General features: G+C 44.5%; 1 protein-coding gene across 1 annotated transcript in view; it reads right to left on the reverse strand.

Moving 5' to 3' along the window:
- The window catches only part of LOC135196230 (transcription factor SPT20 homolog), a gene marked incomplete in the record, with an annotated part of 603,094 nt that overhangs the window by 369,519 nt on the left and 213,798 nt on the right, over positions 1–19,777 (reverse strand). Inside the window, 1 exon segment of the mRNA XM_064222878.1 lies at positions 2,764–2,939. Within this exon segment, the coding sequence (XP_064078948.1) occupies positions 2,764–2,939 (176 nt within the window).

Genomic DNA, 19,777 nt, shown 5'->3' on the forward strand with positions numbered 1-19,777 from the left:
TATAACCCCGGAGAGATCCGGTGAGGCAGACAAGGGAGGGGGGATGGTTTAAGGTAGCTTAAGATAAACTTACTTAGTTTAACATAACTAATTCTTAAACCTAATAAAATCGAACGTACCGGACTAAGTCCAGTGCGTGGCGGAGCGTGTCGCGACCTCAGCGCGACGGAGGGGTAGTAGAGACCAACTGTATGCCTCAGTCCACCCTGCGGGGTGAACTAGCACCTTTCCACTTGGATGCCGGAGCTCCGGTAGAAAAGGAGCCCCAGTAAGGTGGGAAAGGGCGAGAGGGCACACAGACTCACGCTAGCAACGGAGCGACGTAGAAGCGAGAGCGAGGAGGGGGGAAAGGCCAGTCCCCCCCCCCCTAGCCATCCGGCCGGACCGAGAAGCTGGAGAGGTCGAGTCCAGTCTGGGTCTGTCCCGTCCCTCTACTCCCTCCGCCTGGGGGGAGAGGGAGGCAGGCTCGGGTATGCGGAGCGAGCGTGGGCAGACCAACCCTCCCCCCGGCCTATGGAAGAGCGGGAGGAGGGAAGATGACTGGACAGGCGTCTGGCTGCTCCGTGATCACGTAGTGACCACGGCGGTAACAACAAAACAATGAAACGATAAGGCCTAGAATACACATCCGGCTGATCAGAGAGAAGCTATAAGGAAGCGACCGAACTGAAGAGCGTTAGCGCATGGGCCCTATGGGCCATAACCTAGGCTAGATGAAGCCAGACGCTACACTAACAAAAACAATAATAATTAAATAAAACATTGAAAGAAAGAAAACAAAATAGTAGGAGAAAAAATCCAGGAGTGTACGACTAACCCGAAAGAAAGTCTACCACTCAAAGCTAGCGGGGCCGATACTAAGAGCCGTGGCTAGGGTCTGGATAGAAAGAAGCCTACGTAAGGTAAAAAGACATGCATGCATGACATAAACCGCGTAGACTGTACCCTAAAACAAATAGGATGACTAAAAATAGAGCGTACTAAAGTAAGGGAAGGTTCTGGGTATGGAAGACCAAGAACGAAACCCGCCACGAGGCAGAACCATGCTGCCATGCTTCCGACCTAGAGTTCGTATTTATACCTAAAAAACGGCAAATACTGACTCAAGGACGGAAAAAAACCAAATAGCAATAAACATTGAGTACTTAACTTAGCTGCTGCGATGGCTGCACGCTCCATGATGAGTAAATCCAAAAATAAGGGCACAAAAACACAGAGCAAAAAAGGGCACGTGTATACAGTGTGCGCTAACTGAAAAGGATGGCCACCAGAGGCGCAGCAGTCGGCAGCATGGGATGGAGTAGTAGTAGTTGCTGCCCACTCTTGTGGGTCGGCTCCCCTCTTGTGGGGATTTTGTAGTGGGAGATTTCTATTGGCAAGCGGCTCGTGGTAGTGGTCTCACTCGCCATAGTGTTCATACCGACACCTCTTGGAGGGTGAGCGAGTCAGTTGTACTGACCTTTTTCTTTATTTATTTATTCTCTGGTATGTGTTAGTACATTTACCCTAGAAATAATAGATTAAAGGTATTTCGCGCAGCGACACGAGCTTTGAGCCCAGAAAAAAAAAATAAGAATAAATTAGAATTTTCATGAAAATTTACACTGCTAAGCAAATCTGTCAATCATCCCACAACCATACCACCCATCAACTCATTTGCTGAGCAAAATTAATTCTTTTTCCCTTTATTAAATACCATACAATTTTCTACAACTTTATCATAATATTTTCTTTACTTGATAAATTGACCTTTAATTGTCTTAAAGATGTACAAGTTTAACTTGAACTAAAAATAAATTTCAACCTTAAAAATGCCTGTGTTTTGTGAATTTAAGTAGTTCTGTGAAGTAAATATTTTCTATACCCTTATGTTTTTTTAAGGAAATATATCAAGTTAGATTTACATTATACAATGTTATTCAGAACACATCTCAAAAAAAATCAGTAAGTTTAGCATCCCATGTAAGGTAATTAACTAGAATTACAATATTTTTTTAAAACCTTCAATTTTACTGTAGAAACTGAGTGCTTTTGAACAACATTAGCATTTGTAGAAGTATACTCTGCACTCTTAGATTAGCGTAAGGCAGGGTCTAAATTACAGTTTCTTTGGGGAATGGGACTGTGAACATAACATTCACTGAAAAATGAATGACAGCACAAGATAAGCTCTTGTAATTTATACAGGAGTCATAAATATTTTGTAACCTTACATCCACAGTAAATTATATAGTTAGTTAGTAAGTGCTCCTGTCCCAGCAAGGTTTCAAGCAATGGCCATGGTTTGAATAATTTAATTTCCCTTTTGAGTTTAAGTTATTTCTGAGATATATATAATAAATTTTAAATTACAAGATATTTGTCTTAATATTTGCAAAAACAAAGTCCTGAGTGTAAAACTTAGAGGGCTGTGTAACAAAGTACACATACTATAATGAAGACAAAAGAAAAGATATTTGTAATATATAAAACCAAACCATAAAAACAATTCTAACTTATCACCTAATAATCAGTTAAATAAAAAGAGCATATTGTGGACCAAGCAGCACTCCTACACAGAAACATAATCTGGTTGAGATTGTCAAGTTATTCAAAGGGTGTGTCTCTGCATGAACACCCTATTTGCAGAAAGCTACACTTTCAAGGTCTGCCCAGTTATCTTTCAATTACTACAGTAGTATTCTTTAAAATTTGCCTCAGTCCTAACTAATGGAATATAATAAAATCAATAATCAATGCAATCAATGAAATACTAGTACTTACTTTGTGTGGTATATTCTTCCTTGACCTCGCTCTGTCTCTAAAACCAACTCCTCAATAAATACAAGGGAATTATCAGTCGTATAGACTGGACGCTCATATATGCGAGCAACTTTTGTAACATCAATGTTATCAGGAATGGTTAATTCAGGGACTTCATCCATAGACATAGGAATCAGCTGAAAGGAAAGTAAAGAACACCTATTATTACAACAGTATACTAAACATATACAGGGTATAGTAGTCATTTTCACACAGACCCAATACAGTCAACCCCTGGTATTCAAAGGGGCTAGGGACCACAATCACCTGTGATTCGCGGACTCACACATTCGTGGATTTCTCTCTGGAACATTTCCTCACCATATTTGCGGAAAATTCGCCTATTAGCAGTATTTTTTTATGAAAAATAGACACAAATTCCTGTTTTTTTTATCAATTTTATCATAAAATGCACTTTTTGTGATAAAACTATTTAAAAAACAAGGTATAAAAATTTTTAGTGGGTTTTTCTTGAGTTTTGACTAACAAAATAGGAGGTTTTAAGCATCTTTATAGGGGTTCAAACTATTTGAAGGTTCTAACTATTTACGGGGGGTCTGGTACGCATCCCCCACAAATACGGGGGGACCACTGTAATCCTATAACACATTATATCATTTCAACATTATTGTACCTTTAAAAATATATAGGTTACAGCTACGAATGAACACTCCTACAACAGTTACTTTACTTTTTCCAAGGCAAAAACTAATCAAGTTATCCCTATAAATATTCAGGCATGCATATTTCCTTTCATACAGTAATCAAGCCTTACCATTTTCTTTTACATAGCTAGGGATGACATTAGTATATGTATTAAGTATTAAATATGCACTTAAAAAAATATACAAAATATGTAATGTGAAGTTTAAGATTAGGTAAATCATAAAGAATATGGGTACTCACCAGTGATGAATGGTGACTGATGATGTTGCTGCTTCTTTATGCTGACGAGGCCATTATTATAAGGCGCCATTGCCACATTAAGAGCATTTGTGAACTTTATGGAGCATTTCATATAAGGATCCCATGCCGAAGTCAACTCCTGCACGTTCTTGATAATTCTCTTAAGTAGGAACAAACATTCAAAGACAGGCCCCTCATCCCCTGAACCTGGCATGTATTCTTCCTGGTTAGCAAACTTTGTCAGCTCTTCCAAATCCTGGTCCATCAGGGGGTCAGAATGAGTATCAATGAGGGTGCCAACTTAATCCTCAGTAATGTCATCAAAGCCTTCTCCACCAAGCATCCTCGCCAATTGCACTGCCTTATCAATGGCCAAATGTTGAATTTTTTCAAGAGAGAAGCCCTTGTAATCGTGAACACACACTGGCCACAACTTCTTCCAGCAATCGTCTAGGTTCTCCTTCATATCTTCCAACATCAGTCAATGATGATCAGACACATGGCAATCATGAATTTAAGCCAATATTTCTTCAGTGTAAATTCACTGCCAGTGTCCATTTCATTCACACAGTGCTTGAGGGAGTTCTTTGTGCAGAGTGCCTTGAAGGCAAAGATCACACCCTAGTCCATAGACTGGAGGAGAGAGATGGTGTTGGCAGGGAGGAACTCGAACTGGACTCCCTCATAATAAAGATCCAGAGGGTGGCCACCAGCAATATTATCCATTATCAACAATACCTTGAACTCCATGCACTAGGAGTTGAGGTAATCCTTAACTTGAGGGATGAAACTCTGATGGAACCATTTAGATGTAAGGACTTTGGTGATCCAGGCCTTGGAGTTGTGCATCCAAAACACAGGCAGCACATGCTTGTTCTTATTCTTGAGGGCCCAAGGGTTTGCAGCCCTGTAAATGAGACCTGGTTTCAGCACGAAGCCAGCAGCATGGTCATACATGATGAGGGTATCCCTATCCTTCTGGGCATTGAACCTGGGAGCTCTGCCTTCGTCCTTCCTGAGGTATCTCCTAAGAAGAAGTCAGCTGGGATTTCTGCATGCTGATCATCAAGCCCAGGTCTTGGGCTAGAAGTGTCCTACGAAGGTCCTCCGTATGCTTCTCTCATAACTGAGCCCGAAGAAGCCAAGCATCTAGATGGAGGGAGATGTTGATTCCCATGAGTTGGAGCCATTTGCAAGGGGAGCAAGAACTTTATTGAAGGCTTGAGGTGCCATCAAAGGTCCAAGCATAGACCACAAAACTGGAATACAGGCAGTCGCCGATTACTGGCAGCCTCAGTTACAGGTGATCCAGTTAAAATAGCTGATTTTTGGCTAGAGGCAATTTTTGTTTATCATCACACTGTCAGAACAGAATCGCCACCGATAACCAGGGACAGCTTGTACTCTAATCTTGAACAAAAACCTGAGGTACTTCTATAGATATGCATCTATGGATGTTATCCAATCTGGTGAATGGATGACAGGACAGTTTGATTGACTCCTTCTTGAAATTTATCTTTTGAATGAAGAAATTCAGGGCGCTGACCTCCAGGACGGGACTCCAGTCTCCTGATAATTTGGGGACTACAAAAAGTCAGTTTTAGAACCATGCAGAATTCACGTCTTCTACTAATTCTATCGCACCTTTCCTGCGGGGGGGGCAAAACTTTTGAGAGGGCTGAAAATATCTTTGAGCCTACAGAGTAAGCTGTCAATATAATGGGTGTATTGACTAAGGGAGGTTTCTCCCTAAAAGGGATATTGTCACCCTCATTCAGGACATTTACAATCCCATTCAGGACATTTACAATCCAAGGCTCCGCTCCCTTATCTCTCCATCCCTCCCAAAAGAGAAAGAGTCTGGCTCCTACTGGAGTACGGAGGACTGAGTCCTCACTTATGAGAGGAAGATCTAAAGGAAGATTCTAGATGGCCAGGCAAGCATGGGGTTTAGAGTAGGCCTTTTGTCTGCTACCACAAAAGGACTGCTTCCGTAGAGGGGAGATTGTCCTGAAACTAAAAGCAGTCACCTCATTAGGCTGTCTAGAGGAATGAGCCAACACTTCCTGAATGCTTTTCTTTTGGATGTCTGATGCGATTCCAAGAACCGGAGCCTGTGGGAACAGGTGATGTCGGTCAAGGGGAGAAAACAGAAGCGCTGATTTCTGTGAGGAAGTAACCCCCTTAGAAGTATAGAAGCACCAAAGCACTCTCTTCTTAAGAATTCCCATAGCATACAGAGAGCCCAACACTTGGGATCTGTGGCACAATCCTCAAGTAAAATGGCACACTCCTTAATCTTGCATGCAAGAGCACCCTTAGACCAGTCCAGGAAGCTCAAGACTTTAAACACTTTGTACAGAACAGTTTCTTGGGCTAACAGGCAGTCCCCGGTTATCAGCGGACTCTGTTATAGGCAATGGTGATTTATGGCGACATAACAGGCCGAGTTCCTATTATCGCGCCATAACATACCTAACAGAGTTGCCATAATGGTGCTTATGGCACCAATAACCGGCTAACAGCTCCATTAGCACCATTATGGCGCCAATAAATCGCAGAGTTTCAGCTAATGGAGGTTTTTGCTTATTGGCACACCCTTGGGAACGGAAACCCCCCCAATAACCAGGGACAGCCTGTACTTCTTCCTCATCTCCAACACTGGACATATGGATAAATCGGATAGAAGTTGAGGAGCCAACATTATTTTGAGAAGGCCCAGAATGCTGTCCAACTTGCATTAAATAGAACCTGAGGATGAATCGACAGCTGTGGGTGCCTGAGAACTAGCAGCAGGAGTCTGGAGTGGAGTCAGTTGTATGGGTGACGGCGCTGGGCACTGGATTGCTGGAGTTACAGAAGTAAAAGATGAAGCTGAACACTCTAAAGCTGGCACTGGACAATCGGATGAAACTGGGTGATTGGGTGCCAATGGGTGCTCCGAAAATACTGGGGCTTGGACATCAACGGGCTCTCCAGCGCTCTGAGGAGCTTGGAGGTCAACAGGAGCTCGGTCACTAACAAGAGCTTGGAAACTATTGGGCACTCATGTTGTGGTAGACTTGAGTTGGGTTTGTAAGAAGAGGTTTGTGTTTTAGAAACTGTACTGCTTTTTTTTTTGTGAGTGTTTGATGTGAAAGTTGATCTTAATTAATTTTTCTCTTTTTTTTTTGCTTCCAGTGATGAGTGTGTCAGAGTACAGGGAATCACTCCTCTTCAAATATGAGCTGAGGGTTCTTTAACTAAGTTAAGGTTCTCCTGATAGTTCTTTAGGTAGTAAGAGTAAGTTAAGTCAGTTTTAGTTAGGTATAGTTCTGCTTAAAGGTCTCAGAATGCTGTAATATTAAGGAATATGTTTTTCAAGAATTATAGTGACAAGAAAAATGAATTTCCCATTCTGTTCTGAAGTATTAAGGATATAAAGTAGGTTAAGGAAAAGTCGCGCTTCACTAAATAACCTCCAGAACTGTCCCCATAATTCTCCCCAAATATCAAAAGCCCCTAAATAATAATTTAGTGCTCAACGTGGGTTCTTTGATAGTAAAGTAAGAGTGGGATACATAGTTGGAGATGGCAGAGGGAGCACATTTGGACGGTGTTGGATCAGGTGAAGGGGAGCAAGATTGGAATGAGAGGTGGGATAGGCTGACGTACATAATGATCAGAATTCAGGAAAAGTTAGAGGAAGACCAGGGAAGGATAGAGGCAATGGATGAGAAAATGTGTGAGATGGCAAAGAAAATGGCCAAAATGATTAAGACTAGTCCAGGTGTTGAGAAGGGAAGTGAGAACAATGAGGTAAAAGGTACAAGGAAAAGGATCCCTGAGAAAGGAAAAGAAGTATCCACCATGGATGAGGACAGTATAAGTAAGGTGAGTGAAAGCAACGAGGAAGAGAAAAGTAAGAAAAGAAAGGGAAAGAAGAAGACAACACGAAAGGGGAAAGGTGTGAGGAAAGAAGAACTCCCGAATTTTGAGGGGTAGTTCAGACTCAGAAAATGGATGATAGAAAGACTGGAAGTAGTAGTAGTAGTGAAGGGGTGAGTGAGACAGAGGAGAAAGTAGCCAAAACAGCCAAAACAGTGTTCTTGACATGGATAGAGACATTTTGCATGGGGAAATAAAAGACATATATGAATTTTTTTTTAATAAGTATGAGAAGTACTGTAAACAAAAATATGGGGAGAATGAAATTGTGTGGATAAAACAGCTGGGAGAGTTTCTGAATGGGTGGTTGAAGATGTGTTTATAGAAGTATGTGTGAGGGTGAGCCAGGTTATGAGTCAGTCAAAGCAAGAGTGATTGGCCAGGTGAAAAGAATGAAAGGGTGTGTGGTCTACTAACAGGACAATAGGTTTGAGGTGGCAGAAATGAAGGCTGGGGAAGAAGTGGGCTTATATGCCCACAGGATAAAAGCTTTGGCCAGAAGGAAGTATGGAGAGGAAGGAATTGAGGAAATCAAACACTTCTTAAAGAAGTTCTTGGCCACCATCCTTGAGAAAATTAGGGTAATTTTGAATGAGAAGAAAGAAGATCAGAAGCGTTGGTCGGGGAAGAGCTTAAATTAGGAGGATGTTTTAGAGTGGCTAGAACACCTGAGAGTTGGTGATGACGAACCAAAGACGTACACTGGGTCTGAAGTGGTAAATGGAAGGACATATAAGAGACTGAGCAGAATGAGGAAGAAAACTGTGCAAGTGAATGTGGGAAATAATGGGAAAAGGAGCTGGAGCAGAAGCCAAGAGAGGTTTAAGAGTGGAAGTGTAGATTGGTCAATAACATGTGTTTTGGCTGTGGGAAGAGAGGACATATGCTGCTGGACTGCCCACACGCAAAGAAGTTGAAGTGTTTCAGCTGCAGAAAGGTGGGGCGTCAAGTGAGAGACTGCCCTAGTTTAAGGAGAGTACGAGTATATGGAAGCCAATGTGGAAACTGTGGAAAGACTGCATTTTGCCAGACATGGAAGAACCCTCTGAGGCTGGCAATGGGGTCAGAGGTGTGGTAGCCAGGTAAAGGAGAGGGTGGAACAACTTGAGGACTGGGAATGGGAGTCACAGAAATTATGGGATCAGGGACAACAATATTAGCATTAGCAATAGCATGAGAAGATTCCTGGCTACTTGAAGACTTATGACTTCCAGCTCTAGCAGTCGCCTTTTTCTTTATGTCCCTTGCCAGTTTAATAAAGTGTGACTTCAAACTCTTCTACTTTTTATTGTCACAATCCATAACTCCCGTTATCCCAAGTCTACTGAACACACTTACCCACTACAACTGCACAGCACATGTGAATCATAAGTCTCTTTAGTCAGTTGAGTATTGCAGCATGTGTGAATTGTAAGTTTTTTTAGTCAGTTGAGTATTGCAGCATTTGCAGCAGTACCTAATACTAGTAGAACTTGAGACTGACACTACAGAAAACAAGTCAAAATCAGGAAATAAGTCAAAATCTTGAATAAAAAGTCAATAACAGTCTCACAAAAGAAATCTAACGCTATCTAACTATGCTGAAATGTTATTAAATGCAAGAATACTTCACCAATTGGCAAAATGAACATCATTAAATACAAGAATACTTCACCAATGGTAAAATGAACTGTCGGAAAAGTAATGAATTCCAAACTAAAGCTGTTGCTAACAACTGGTGTACAGCCATCAGCCAGCAGAAACAAATTGGAAATTTTTGCTGAGTTGTTCCTCTCTTTCCCCAAAAGTAGGCAGGGCAAGTCACCTACCCAAAACAAAATAGCGCAACCCGCGAATTCAAAATTTTAGCTGCCGTGCGAGTGAAACTAATAGCTCTGTAATTACTTGTTATGTTACTTATATAAAAATCAATTTTCATCTCTTAACCAGCAAGCTCCTTAACTATCACATTTCTTTTTCATATTCCAAATAAAAATAGCACTAACACCTTCAATAGTATATGCAAATGTAACCAGTATAAAAAGTTCTCAATCAAAATTGTTTTATTATAATAAAATTAGACTTTGTATATAGGTACTTACCAAGTAATCAAAGAGCTAAAAGTTTAAAAGTACTGTCAGCTAAAAATTCTGATATTCGCGGTAACGATTCTTTTGTTTTTAAAGTAAAGGTACGAGGCCCCGCTCACTTTCAGGAGAGAGAGAAACAACTGAGCAAAGAGAACCAATTTGTTTGTAAATGTCCATATGTGGGGAAGGAGGTGGGCTCCCATTCTGTAATTACTTGGTAAGTATATACAAAATCTAATTTTATTATAAAAAATTGTATATGATATTGTTATGATACAATAAAGTTTTATACATACTTACCTGGCAGATATATACATAGCTTTTACTCCGTCGTCCGACAGAAATTCGAATTTCACGGCACACGCGGCAGGTAGGTCAGGTGATCTACCCCCCCGCCGCTGGGTGGCGGGAATAGGAACCATACCCGTTTTCTAATTCATATTTTTTCTTCCAGCTGTCTCCTGAGGGGAGGCTGGGTGGGCCATTTAATTGTATATATCTGCCAGGTAAGTATGTATAAAACTTTATTGTATCATAACAATATCATTTTTATACATTCAACTTACCTGTCAGATATATACATAGCTGATTCACACCATTGGTGGAGGGTAAAAGACAGCTATTACTGAATAGACAGGTAAACAACATACGTTGTAGGTAATAAATAAATAAAACCTTGGTTCCTATGTGTTTAGACGAAGGGTCGACTTCCTAGCTATTGCTAGTAGTCTGCTTCGTCTCAAGAGCCTCAGCGAGGATGTGACCTATGGCTAAGAGTTCTTGTAGATCTGTCAATGGGGTCTTATCCACTTACTTGACAGAATCTAGTGGTCATTTGTCAATGGGGTCTTATCCACTTACATGACAATACACCAATGCCTATTGGCATAATTTAGGAGCACAACACGATCCCGATCACCTGATCCTAACACGAGGGTTTGTGCTTAATTTGAAAAGAGCTATCCCCAAACTCATTTCAAATAACCCCAGAAAATAATACACTTATGTTAAAAATAAAAAATAAAAAATAAAAAATAAAAAATTTTAATTCACTAGTTAAGGATCAGTGTCGGCTCCCTATCCCAGCAACGCATCCGTGGACACGTATAAAAAAAGAGAGAAGGATCTCTCATAGGCCCACTTGATCTCCGTGCAAAGAGAAGTCAACACAGAGTTGCATCTCCCGTTATACAGCTAATATGACTCTCACGACATATTGTTATGGAAAGAACAAGAATTGTTAAAAGCTCGCACTTCAAGCGCTTTTAATTCTTAGCTGTTTGAAGGAAAACGTCAAGTTACTCAAGAAGTGCTTTAGAGATTCCACTCTTCCCAAGAAGACCAGGGCTTTCTTTGCAACAGATCTCTTCTAGATGAAGCCCAGAGCCTGGCTTGCGCCTGGCTGGCGCCTCGCGCCTGTCTGGCGCCTCGCCCCTGGCTGGCGCCTCGCCCCTGGCTGGCGCCTCGCGCCTGCCTGGCGCCTCACGCCTGCCTGGCGTCTCGTGCCTGACTGGAGCCTCGCGCCTGACTGGAGCCTCGCGCTTGACTGGCGCCTCGCGCCCTGCCTGGCGCCTCGCCCCTGACTGGAGCCTCGCGCCTGGCTGGAGCCTCGCGCCTGCCTGGCGTCTCGCGCCTGGCTGGCGCTAGCGCTGGCTGGCGCCTAGCGCCTGGCTGGCGCCTCGCGCCTGGCCTGGTGCCTCGCGCCGGCTGGTGCCTCGCCGCCTGGCTGGTGCTCGCTTGCCTGGCACCTCGCGCTGGCTGGGCTCCTCGCGCCTGGCTGAGCTTTCACCCCACTTGCTGGAGATTCGAGCTTGTTAAGAGTCTCGATGAAAACTGGCGATGTCCACCTCGGACACTTTATTTGCCTGATTCATTCGCTCTAGCGCATCTGCGCCAGATTGGAGGCCTACTCCTTCTCCTCATCAGACAATGACAGTGTTTTTCTGGGCTCAGCTCGTGTCGCTGCGCGAAATATCCTTTAATCTATTATTCTAGGGTAAATGTACTAACACATACCAGAGAATAAATAAATAAAGAAAAAAAAGGTCAGTACAACTGACTCGCTCACCCTCCAAGAGGGTGTCGGTATGAACACTATGGCGAGTGAGACCACTACCACGAGCCGAATGCCAATAGAAATCTCCCACTACAAAATCCCCACAAGAGGAGAGCCGACCCACAGAGTGGGCAGCAACTACTACTACTCCATCCCATGCTGCCGACTGCTGCGCCTCTGGTGGCCATCCTTTTCAGTTAGCGCACACGATACACACGTGCCCTTTTTTACTCTGTGTTTTTTGTGCCCTTTTCTTTGGATTACTTATCATGGAGCGTGCAGCCATCGCAGCAGCTAAGTTAAGTAACTCAGTGTTTATTGCTATTTTGGTTTTTTTTTCGGCCCTGAGCCCGTATTTGTCGTTTTTTTAGGTATAAATACGAACTCTAGGTCGGAAGCATGGCAGCATGTTCTGCTCGTGGTGGGTTCGTTCTTGGTCGCCCATACCCAGAACATCCCCTTACTTAAGTACGCTCTATTTTAATCATCCGCTTTGTTTAGGGTACGGTCTACACGGTTTTGTCATGCATGCATGTCTTTTACCTTATGTAGGCTCTTCCATCCAGACCCTAGCCACGGCTCTTAGTATCGGCCTCGGCTAGCTTGAGTGGTAGACTTTCCTTCGGGGTTAGTCGTACACTCCTGGATTTTTTCTCTACTATTTTGTTTTCTTTCTTTCATATTATTCATTTGAATTATTTATATGATATTGTTAGGTTAGTTAGGCGTCTGGCTTTGCTTAGCCTAGGTGGTGGCCAATAGGGCCTATATGCTACCGCTCTTTCAGTTCGGTTGCTTCCCCGATAGCATCTTTCTGATCAGCTGGTTATGTTTCTAGGCTAGTTGTCCATTGTTTTGTACTTACCGCCCCATGGTCACTACGTGATCACGGGGCAGCCAGACGCCTGTCCAGTCACCTTCCCCCCCTCCCGCTCTTCCATAGAGTCGGGGGGGGGGGGGGGGTGGGTCGGTCTGCCCATGCTCGCTCCGCATACCCGAGCCCGCCTCCCTCTCTCCCCCCAGGCGGAGGGAGTAGAGGGACGGGACAGACCCAGACTGGACTCGACCTCTCCGGCTTCTCGGTCCGGCCGGATGGTAAGGTGGGGGGGGACTGGCCTTTCCCCCCTCCGTTGCTACTCCCGTCGCTCGTTGCTAGCCCGAGTCTGTATGTCCTCTCGCTCTTTCCCACTTACTAGGGCTCCTTTACTACCGGAGACCTGGCATCCAGCGGAAAGGGGCTAGTCCACCCAGCAGGGTGGACCGGGGCAGACAGTTGGTCCCTTCTAACCACTCCGTCTCGCTGAGTTACGACACTCCGCCACGCACTGGACTTAGTCCGGTACGTTCGAGTTTTATAGGTTTAAGATCTATTATGTTAAACTAGTAAGTTTATCTTAAGCTACCTTAAACCATCCCCCCTCCTACCTGTTTCACCGGATCTCTCCGGGGTTATAGCCTATTCAGGCGATAAGGGAGGGTTATGCCCAAATTTTTTCCGAGCTCGGCATGCAACGAGTTCTTCTGTCCTTTAGCCTGTAAGTGATAGTCTTTAAGATACTCATGTGTCTTTTCACTTACAGACCACCAACTGTGAGCATCCGGGATGCGCCGCCACACTTCAAGACCCATGTGGGACATGAAGTTTGCCGGGTCCCATGCTCCATGCGCGACTCCGCACGGGGACATCCAGGTCTTGGTACCACGAGACGTGTACCATTTGTTATGATCTGGTGAGCCAGCTCTTAGACGGGGGTAAGTATTCCAACTCCGTTAACTGGTCTTCATTTGTTATAGTGCTTAAGTTTTTACATTAATCCCTAACTTAAGATAAAATTCATGGGGTTTTGTAGCCCCTATAATTTTAAGTTAAGCTTTAAATTGATTTTAGTTTTAAGTTAATCTTTAAAATCTAATCAATACCCCTCTTCCAGGCTCCGGCTGTGAGGGATACCGCACTGGCAACCCTGCGGGCCTGGGTCGGCGGTTTTGGGAAGAACGCCGCCAAGGGTATGCCCTACATTCTTGAGAAGAAGTTGGCGGTACTAATCTTCCCCGGAGGCAAGGCTACAGGCTACGTCGACCCAGCAGAGGCGGCCCAGACTATCGCTTTCATCCAGCAACAGCTGGCTGCCTCGTTGACGGACAAGGCCAGGACATCTCCTCGGAAGTCGCGACGCTTGATATTAATGTTGAACCTATGGTAGGTGTAGACGACCTGTTGGTCGAGGTAGGTACGTTGGACACCCAAGGGATGCCCTTGGGTGCGACTGGATCTTCTACCCCTGAACCTCTCCATCCTTCCAAGGCTTTACGGGTAATGAACTATATACTTCTCCTGACGCTTCCGTTAGACCCAAGGTCAAAGGTCAAGCAGTGAAAACCTTGACGAAGACGTCGTCGTCGTCTAAAAAGTCGGCGTCGGCGTCATCTTCTTCTCGTAAGTCTCCGGCTAGGAATCCCGGAGCAGAGAGAATCTAAAGCTTCTGGGTCCAGGCTCTAAGTCCTCTAGGAGTAAATCCTCCAGGGAGAGATCTCATACTCCAGCGGAGTCGTCAGTTCCGCTTCCCTTGGTTCCGGTTCAGAGCCACCCTTCCACCTCCGCAGCAGCTCCGGCTTGGACTCCAACGCTGGTCTGTTGCAACAAGTGGGCGATCTGGTTGGTTCTCTGAAAAACAGCATGGAACAAATGATCTCCCAGTTGTCTGATAGGATCACCCTCAGGACAACATTATAGCCGGACTGAGCCAAGCTCCACTAGCCTCTTCTCCACCTTTCAGCACAGGGGGAGCCCAATTACCCCCGTAGACTCTCTACCTCCGTTCTCAATGAACAACAAAACCCCTTGGAGAGTAGCGTCATACGCCCCCTTCCAAGACGGGCTTATCTCTATCCCGGAATGTGGAACTCGGAGGATTGAAGACTTCGAGTTCTACCCGGAAGACCTTCAGCCTCCGTTCATCGGCTACGCCAGGCTCACCGCCTCAGCCATGACTCGGGACGATAAGGTACCAAAAGAGACAGTCCTTTATTCACGAGACCAGGCTCAGAGAGAATGGCTCAGGTGTCTTAGAGGACATGGATTGTTCCAACACGAAAATCCAACCTTTTAAGAGTCCGTTTACGATCTTTACGATGGAAGAGAGTACCCCGCTCCCTTTCTTGACAAAGATCGCGACAACCACCATTCCAGCAGCCCAGAAGGGGGATTCCATGCCTCAGCTGAAGGAAGCAGATCCTACGTCTCCTTTACTTCCTTCAGCCGCGTGAAATTATGGGAAGATTTGCCCAACACCTTCTCAGCTGGCAAACTCAAACAGGACTGTGCTATGGAGCAGTTTGGTGAGAAGCTACCTAGGCTTCCAGATAGCCTTATTCAGGCGGAATTCGATTCCAAATCGCGGTTAGCCAGGTCTATTAATTCCATGGCTATGACCGAGGTGGCTACCATTGCCTATGGATCGGAGCCACTCTTTAAGCTTCTTACCAAATCTTTGACTCAAACGGTGCAGTCGGATATGTTTGAGTTCGCCATTGCTAGGACGAATTGTAGGAAGCAGTCCTACAAGAAGCAACAATTCGGCACGAGCCGAATAAGTTGCTTACATCAAGCATCTGGGGAGCAGACCTCTTCCCAGAAGCGATGGTGAAGGAGGTTCAGGCAGAGGCTACGAGATTGAACCAAAGCCTTAAGACGTTGGGTCTTACGGCAAGCGACGACAGGATCAAGCCGGTAAGGGTAAGGCTCAAAGGAAACCCAGACGTTTCCAGCCCTACCAGAAGAAACAGCCACGCTTTTCTCAGCATGGTCGGCTGTTCCCTTGGTGCAAACAGCCCAACCCTCTACCTCAAAGGCACAATCGCAGCCGATTTATGTATCTCCACCCTCAGCCTCAACCCTCCACCTCTTACGCTCTCTCTCCAGCCTACAATCAGGTCTCGAGGGTCAAGCTTCCAGAAGTATGACCGCTCGGGTAAGGGAGGCAGAGGTAAGCGATCCTTTCGTGGGAGAGGATCGGGAGGTCCCTTTAATAGAGGCAAGCATTTCAGGGGAGGGAGGCCGAGGAGGCTACCAAAACCAATGAGGGATTTTCAGGTAGGAGGGAGGCTGTTTCACTTTCGCCACCGGTGGAACTTCAGCAAGTGGGCTCAGAGCATTGTGTCAAAAGGCCTGGGTTGGAGCTGGTTAGCGAGCCCACCCCCATCCAGACCTTTCCGCCAACTTCCTTCCAAGGAATTGACGGAGTATGCGGAGGATCTCCTTCAGAAAGGAGCTATAGCGAGAGTCAACAGGTTAAAATCAAGGTCGCTTGTTCAGCGTGCCAAAGAAAGGCTCACAAAAAAAGAAGGGTAATCTTAGACTTGTCCGCTTAAACTTAGCCATTCGCTGCGACAAGTTCAAGATGCTCACGATCTCGCAGGTGCGGACCTTACTTCCCCGTGGGGCCGTCACACCTCTATCGATCTTACAGACGCTTACTATCATATCCTATTGCAAGACACTTCCGTCGTATCTGGGCTCAAGATAGGAGACCAGACATTCTCTTTAAGGTAGTTCTTTCGGGCTCAACGTAGCACCCAGGGTGTTCACGAAGCTGGCGGGAAGTAGTAGTTCAACAACTAAGATCGCAAGGGGTTATGGTAGTAGCGTATCTCGACGATGGTTGATCTGGGCTTCAACAGTCGAGGAATGCAACAGAGCAACACTGAAAGTGATTCAGTTCCTGGAATATCTAGGCTTCAAGATAAACAGGACCAAGTCAAGACTCACTCCAGAGTCAAAACTTTCAGTGGCTAGGCATTCAATGGAATCTATCCTCCCATACTCTGTCGATTCCATCAACCAAGAAGAAAGAAATAGCGAAGTCAGTCAAGCAATTTCTGAGTCACAAACTGGCGTCAAGAAGAACTCAGGAAAGGATCCTGGGTTCACTCCAGTTGCATCAGTGACAAACATCCTGATGAAAGCCAAAACTGAAAGACTAACCAGAATCTGGCGCTCACGAGCAAAATGTCAGGTCCAGGGACAAATTATCCTCAGTCCCTCTGATTCTACGGAATCGACTCGGCCGTGGGCGAAAGTCAAGAACTTATCGTGATCAGTGCCCCTTCAGTTTCTCCACCAGGAATTACCATCCACACAGACGCTTCATTAAGCGGTTGGGGAGGATATTCCCAGTTCAAGAAAGTTCAAGGAACCTGGTCACCTCAGTTCCGTCAGTTCCACATAAACGTACTGGAAGCAATGGCAGTGTTCTTGACTCTGAAAAGGTTACGTCCGCCAAAGTACTCCCATATAAGCTAGTCTTGGACAGCGCAGTGGTAGTACATTGTATAAACAGAGGAGGCTCCAAATCACGTCATCTAAATCATGTCATGGTAGCCATCTTCTCCCTGGCGGACAAGTTTCAGTTGGCATCTCTCCACCCACATAGCTGGAGTGAGAAACGTCATAGCAGATGCTCTATCCCGATCAGTACCTCTAGAGTCGGAATGGTCACTGGACAACAGTTCGTTCCAATGGATTCTTCAGAGAGTTCCAGGCCTACAAGTGGATCTCTTCGCATCTCAAGCGAACCACAAAACTCCCATGTTATGTGGCCCCCAACCTGGACCCTCTGGCCTATGCCACGGACGCCCTGGCTCTAGACTGGAACAAAACTGGGAGAAGATTTATGTCTTTCCTCCAGTTGAATCTTCTCATGAAGGTATTGAACAAAACTCAGGTCATTCAAGGGTCAAGTGGCTCTAGTAGCCCAGGACTGGCGAAGAGCAATTGGTACCCTCTAATTCTGGAACTGGGTCTTCGCTCTTCGGATTCCCAGTCCCAGGCTCTCCCAGTCAGTACAAACGAAGACTGTGTTCGCTTCCTCAGGGATTCTCAAAACCCTAACTTTATGGATTTCATGAAGTTTGCAGCGAAAAGGGATGCGAATATTGACCCTCAAAATATTCTCTTCTGGAATCCGATAAAAGAGATTCAACTTTGAGACAGTATGATGCTGCTGTCAAAAAGTTAGCAACCTTCCTGAGAGAATCAGATATTAGGATCATGACATCAATTCAGCTATATCCTTTTTCAGATCCTTATTTGAAAAAGGCTTAGCAGCTAGCACGATTACGACAAACAAGTCAGCTTTGAAAAAGATTTTCAATTTGCTGTTTCAACATAGACTGACAGATTCCTACTTCTCGTCTATTCCCAAGGCGTGTGCTAGACTTAGACCTTCTGTAAGGCCTACGTCAGTATCAGAAACTAGATAATGACACATGCTCGTTTATAATGCTCTAAGAAAAAAACTCTATTTTTATTAAGCTTGGCCTCAGGAGCTAGAATTTCAGAACTGTCGGCTTTATCCAGAGATCCGGATCACATTCAGTTCCTTTCCACAGGGGAAGTGCTACTTTCTCCGGAACGGAGTTTTATAGCTAAGAATGAAGATCCTTTGATGAGGTGGGAACCATGGAAGGTACTACCCTTCCACAAGATGTATCTCTTTGCCCAGTTTCAACCTTACGAGCCTTTCTGTCTAGGACCTCCTCATCCTCATCGGGTCCTCTCTTTAAGAGAGAAAAAGGGAGGTGGTACTTTATCTATTAAAGGCATCAGGCAACAAATCCTGTACTTCATTAAACAAGCCAATCCTGACTCTTTTCAAAAGCACATGATGTCAGGGCAGTAGCCACCTCAATTAACTATTTCAAACATATGAACTTCGATGAGTTGAAAAAGTATACTGGATGGAAATCACCGACAGTGTTCAAACGTCATTACTTAAAGTCCTTGGAAGCTCTGAAATTTTCAGCAGTAGCAGCGGGTAAACATAGTTTCCCCCGACTCTACCTAATCTTAGTAGAAGATCCAGTCCTCCTTTCTACCTGCCTCACCCAACAGTTCGTCTATTCCTGCCTTGTTCATCTACGGTTACCTCCGTGTCTTAGCTGCTTTTATGATGAGTGTGGGTGTCCCTTATTTTTTGCTAGGGGCACTACAATTGATTGTGGATATTGATCTCTTGGATGTCATCCCCTTATTTTTATGCTAGGGGATACATCTATTGTAATGGTACGGGTTTTGTATATTAAGTTATATACATTCCTTTATATGTTATTATTGTTGAGTTTGTTTTGTTCAACTTATTATGTTAATTGCTCTGGATTTCTGATACATATCTTTACACAGATACTATTTTGGTACATATATGCCATATTACCCCTGTATATATGTAAATTACCTTAAGTTAAGAAATATTATTAGAATTAAGTTTAATTTAAGCATATTTCTATTTTGTATCATTGTGTATATGTATCCTTATTAGCAATTATATTCTTTTTTATTTTATTTTACCTTTTATTTGAGACCTCTTTTTTGTTTTGTTGAATTTTGTTTACAATCTTGTGCTAGTTCTCTGGTACGATTTCGCGCAGCGACACGAGCTGAGCCCAGAAAAGGGATTTTGACGTAAGGAAAAATCTATTTCTGGGCGATTGGCTCGTGTCGCCAGCGAAATCCCGCCCTACCCATCCCATCGCCCAAGATTGTCTGCTAACTTCAGGATGGCCACCAGAGGCGCAGCAGTCGGCAGCATGGGATGGAGTAGTAGTAGTTGCTGCCCACTCTGTGGTTCGGCTCTCCTCTTGTGGGGATTTTGTAGTGGGAGATTTCTATTGGCATTCGGCTCGTGGTAGTGGTCTCACTCGCCATAGTGTTCATACCGACACCCTCTTGGAGGGTGAGCGAGTCAGTTGTACTGACCTTTTTCTTTATTTATTTATTCTCTGGTATGTGTTAGTACATTTACCCTAGAAATAATAGATTAAAGGATATTTCGCTGGCGACACGAGCCAATCGCCCAGAAATAGATTTTCCTTACGTCAAAATCCCTTAATTGGACTGTCTTGCTCTGGCGTCTTTACACCTGTTTGGCATTTGGCGCCTGATTGGCGCTACATTGTCCGAAAGTCTGAACATCCACAATCGTTTATCAGGAGAAAGGAAAGGGTGGAAGAAATTCTTTCA

The sequence above is a fragment of the Macrobrachium nipponense genome, chromosome 17 (assembly GCF_015104395.2).
Source record: "Macrobrachium nipponense isolate FS-2020 chromosome 17, ASM1510439v2, whole genome shotgun sequence".
In the NCBI taxonomy this organism is placed as follows: domain Eukaryota; kingdom Metazoa; phylum Arthropoda; class Malacostraca; order Decapoda; family Palaemonidae; genus Macrobrachium; species Macrobrachium nipponense.